We start from the raw sequence: 4,935 nt of genomic DNA on the forward strand, positions 1-4,935 counted from the left end.
AAATCTTTTATGTCTTCAATTTTTGTGTATGTAGGTTTTCAGGGGAAAAGAGTATGATAACATGGAGTTTGATCGGATGGTGAATAAGTTGACCAAGAATTATTACACCGAATTGCAATTCCTCTTTGTTGAAAGCTCATTTGAGTACTATTGTTTGATTCTTTTATATCTTTGATTGAGGCATGATTTTGTCCCTCTAATTTTTTTATATACAATAAATATATAATAAACAATGAAATATTAGGGTAAGGTAAGTAAGTCTGATTTTTTAGCATTTCTCAGCTGCCACTGAGTTTTGGTTCTTTGTTTCTCTTTCTCTCCCTTTCAATTTTAATATCAATATCAATTTTTCAACATAAAGTAACTATTAACATTGAATATTGTTATCAAAGTACAAGAGTGAAAGAGAAAGAAATTGTTGTGTGCGTGCGTGCGTGTGTGTATTCATTACACACAATTATGTCTTTCTCTAGCACAATAATCCGACCACGTATGTTGTTGGGACAAACAACAAGATTCAACAACAATGATGCATTCACACTCTCCCACGTTGTTCAACCACAACCACTTGTACGAGGTTCTTGTTCCTTCTCACTCTCAACGACCCGCCACATTGGTTTTGTTTCAAAATTCGACCAAACCTGTTCTTCTGCTTCACCTATCATGGAGGATGAGGATCAGAAAAAGTTTAGTTTTTTCTCCAAATCAGAAAAAGAAGATGATGAAGAATATTCCAAGGAATTGGATGTTGCTGTCAGAGCAGTGCAAATGGCTTGTTCACTTTGTCAGAGAGTGCAGGAGAGTTTGATTTCCAAAACCAATCATCAGGTTCAGTCTAAGGATGATAATTCTCCTGTTACTGTTGCTGGTTAGTCTTTTAACTCAACTGGGTCATTTCATATAGTTCTTTATTTTTGCTCTGATTTCATTGTTTGCACATGGGTTTATGTTTGTCTATGAAAAAAACACATCTTTTCTGATTTTGTCACATGGGTTTATTTGGATGTCTGCATTGGAATTGGATATTATACTATCTTGCATCAAATTCTAGAAATGTTAGTATATTAGTTGTTACCATAGTTTTCGGTATTCGAACGAATACTTTTTCCGGTGTCCCTTAGCTTACCAACCGAGCTGCTTACTTGGGACGCAGATTTTTGTAGTAGAGGTTTATTTAGTGAGCTTAGCAATTATACAAACTCCAGTCAAAGATGCCTTTAAAAAATTGTTTAGTGGAGACACCACAAACTAGTGGAGTCTTTGTCTATGTTTCCATTTTTATATGCGGTCAAATTATGAATAGTGGCTTGTTCAAGAGAGGAATATAAACTTTGTTTCATACAAAAGGACTTAATCAAACCAATATTTATTTCCTAAATTGGATATAAGTCAAGACAAAATCATTGGTGTGAAAAGTGAGGATTAAGTTTGGAGGGTTGGTGGATTTTCAAACTTTCACGTTTCTTAGAAAAGGAAAAAATGGTTGGTGAAACTCTATGGCAGTACAGTGATATACTTCATTGCAGCAAATAATGTGTGAAACTGAAGAAAATCACAGTAGTATTCTTTATTTTGGGTCGTGGTTACTGGTTTCTACTTAGGAAACAAAGGGCATGGGATTAGTTTAAGGAAAATTTGGTTGATCTGTAATAGTGTTGTCCATCGTAGATTGCGGAAAATAGCGGTTTATTCAAAACACTTTAGTATTATAGCGCCGCTATAGCCACTATTTGACAACGCTTTGTACTAAATAGTGTAATGCCCAACAACAATTGTTTGTTCAAATTCTGCCATGTTGTAACACTATTGCCGCCATCAGAATCACTCTTAGTTTTCATTCTGCAATATTCATACAGTGATTTCGATAGCAGTATCTTATTTCATAAGCAAACGAGTCTTACCTGAACTGAACTTTTACCTGGAAATATTATTTTGCCTCAATTCTGGCTGCATCATTCAGATTCACAGATATATTGGCTTTCTCTTGAGTTGTTTACATCTCTCATGCCCTTCTTGGAAAGAAGAAACACAATATCTGAAACTCACTTCTTCACCTTTTCGGGAAATGCATTCCCTGCGGTCAACCAATGACGGCACAGTCATCCGATTTGGATCAGTGATTTAAAATTTGTTTGATTTATTTATCGAGTTTCAAACTGAAGCGTCTTATTTCAATTAATGACCTCGACTGCACTGACTGCAGGATTTCCTAACAGTAGGGAATCTAGGTCCACCGTTTTGCTGACAAAATAAGAAATTCTATTGAAACAAAAGAATGATTATAAATGAGGAGGATAAGTATCCTATTAGACATAATAGCCTAAAAATTTAACTTCCAGTAGGAAAAGGTCCTCTTCCTAGTAACACCTTGCTTGATTGCATCTCATGTATAGCTGTACTTAGGACTTAGGAAGCACATTTATGCTTTTGAAAGAATACAAGTTTTCCAAAAGATTGAAAAATATTATTATCTAACGAAAAAGTTGAGGTGATTTTTCAATTTATTTAGACCTTTCCAGTGTTCATTTTACATTTCCAACTTTACGTGTTGCTATTAGCATTGAATTGAATAAGATGCAATCATAATTGGAATCATGATCTTCATAATTAATTTATTACATACCATAATCTCCTTTCTCATTGTAAAGTTCCAATTATGACCACATATAAGTTACTTTAACTTGAGCAAAGATCTATGATTAAATTTTTGCTGTGTCCTGTTTTATATTTCTATACTATGGTTGTATGATGGTTGAAGCTATTTTGAGTTTTGTACATAAAACTTCATTGTGCTGTTTGAATAGATTGGAGTGTCCAAGCAGTTGTGAGCTGGATATTATCTGAGTGTCTAGGAAGCGAAAATATCTCAATTGTAGCTGAAGAAGATGTTCAAACTCTCTCCAAATCTAATGCATCTGAACTATTAGACTCTGTGGTTAAAACTGTGAATGATTGCCTAGCTGAAGCGCCTCGATTTGGTGTTCAGAAGCCAAAATCACCACTTGGAAATTCAGAAGTTCTCGATATTATAAGTCGCTGCAACTCAACCGGTGGTCCATCTGGAAGATTTTGGGTACTAGATCCTGTTGATGGCACACTCGGGTTTGTTCGTGGCGATCAATATGCTGTAGCTCTAGCGCTCGTAGAGGATGGAGAAGTAGTGCTTGGTGTTCTTGGCTGTCCAAATTACCCTATGCGGAAGGAATGGTTAAGTTATCAACACCGGTATCATAGGATTGTATCGAAGTTGACTCCTCCAACTTCTGAAAGTTGGAACAAAGGTTGTGTGCTATATGCTAAAAAGGGTACAGGAAAGGCTTGGATGCAACCATTGCTACATGTGAATAAGATGTTTGTGTGGCCAAACCATGCAATACAAATTTTTGTCTCTAACATTGACAATCCAGCTTTGGCCACTTTTTGTGAACCAGTTGAGAAGGCCAATTCAAGCCATTCTTTTACTGCAGGACTTGCTCACAGTGTTGGTCTCAGGTACATTTATCTTTTTTCAATTTCATTTCGATATCAATTACTCACTGCCTCTCCCTTTTCACCTCTTGATCTTTGTTGTTTGATCATTGATGTTGAAAAAGAGAAAACAAGAGGCATATGGTGAACCATGTGTTCCAACTACCCAACGTAGATTCTTCATATAGACTTAAATTTGTTTGTGAAAGTTTACTAAAAATAATTACAGGGTATTCTACTCGTAGTTACATGATATTCTTATTTACACGATCATATTAGCACGGGATTATTATGATGTTCTTGTTCTTCTTAAATATCCCTGATAAATTGCTACCAGATAGATTCTAAAATTTAAAATTCATGAATAAGGTCGAATAATCCTGTTAAATTGGCACTCTTGAGATAAAGAGGTTGTTAAATAAAACTGAAAGCAGAAACTGTAATGTGTAGTTTAATATTCCACACCTTTTTTTTTTTTGACAGAAAATATTCCACACCTAAATGTATGGTTTAACTAGTTAGATTCCTATTAACATCTGTAAAAAAGATTGAAAAATTGAAATCATTGGAAAAACAGCATAAATGTGCCACTGAGGATATATATGAATAACTTATTTGTGTTTATTTACTAGAAATAGAATAAGCATTTATGAGAGTGTTTGGGATATAGCTTATGGAAATAAGCCATGATATGTCCAGGATAGCTTATGTGAAAACACAATTTGACTTTAGAAATAGATTATGCATAAACTCTTAAACGACAAGCACTTATGCTATAAGCGCTTAATTAAGTTGCTTATCTAAACGGAGCCCAAGTATATTATAGGTTTATAATATAGTTGTTTTTTCTGGTGTGTGCAGGAAACAACCATTAAGAGTATACAGCATGGTAAAATATGCAGCAATAGGTCGTGGAGATGCAGAGGTATTCATGAAATTTGCAAGGGCAGGTTACAAGGAGAAAATATGGGATCATGCTGCAGGTGTTATTATCATACAAGAAGCTGGTGGAGTGGTAACAGATGCTGGAGGGTGTCCCCTAGACTTCTCAAAAGGATTATATTTAGAAGGCTTAGATCGCGGTATAATTGCTTGTTCTGGAGCCTCATTGCATGGAAAGATCATTGATGCTGTTGATGCTAGCTGGGGCTGTTCCAGCCTTTGAGGCTGCTTCTAACCATAAATATAAATGTATATACTTAACAATTAATGTTAATAATTTTCAACTCTAAGTTTTGGTTTTGCATAATACTATATGCATTGACATATTGGTAACATAATTTTGTTTCGAAGTATACTTCCAGATACATGTGGGAAGTCAGGATTGGAAAAAGGAAACTTCCATTTTTTGGTTGTGAGCAAGTGAACAGGAATGTGTTATAAGATGAGTCTGCTTGGAAATTCAATTCATTTTGAATAAGTATACTGCCAGTTTTTTTGGTCGGGATTTGAATCCCGGACCTTGCA

The 4,935-nt window shown here is 35.1% G+C and overlaps 1 protein-coding gene across 1 annotated transcript; it reads left to right on the forward strand.

The window, feature by feature from the left end:
- LOC11424246 (PAP-specific phosphatase HAL2-like) lies at positions 1-4,935 on the forward strand. Its single transcript, XM_003593423.4, has 3 exons — positions 1-868; positions 2,805-3,492; positions 4,330-4,935. Exons 1-3 carry the CDS (start codon positions 460-462, stop codon positions 4,631-4,633), a joined length of 1,401 nt encoding a protein of 466 aa, XP_003593471.1. The 5' UTR covers positions 1-459; the 3' UTR covers positions 4,634-4,935.

Source organism: Medicago truncatula, chromosome 2, assembly GCF_003473485.1.
Source record: "Medicago truncatula cultivar Jemalong A17 chromosome 2, MtrunA17r5.0-ANR, whole genome shotgun sequence".
NCBI classification, from domain to species: domain Eukaryota; kingdom Viridiplantae; phylum Streptophyta; class Magnoliopsida; order Fabales; family Fabaceae; genus Medicago; species Medicago truncatula.

Coding starts and splice junctions, on each gene's coding strand:
- LOC11424246 (XM_003593423.4), top strand. CDS start 460: ATGTCTTTCTCTAGCACAATAATCCGACCACGTATGTTGTTGGGACAA. Junction 869..2,804: donor TTCTCCTGTTACTGTTGCTG/GTTAGTCTTTTA, acceptor CTGTTTGAATAG/ATTGGAGTGTCCAAGCAGTT. Junction 3,493..4,329: donor GCTCACAGTGTTGGTCTCAG/GTACATTTATCT, acceptor TGGTGTGTGCAG/GAAACAACCATTAAGAGTAT.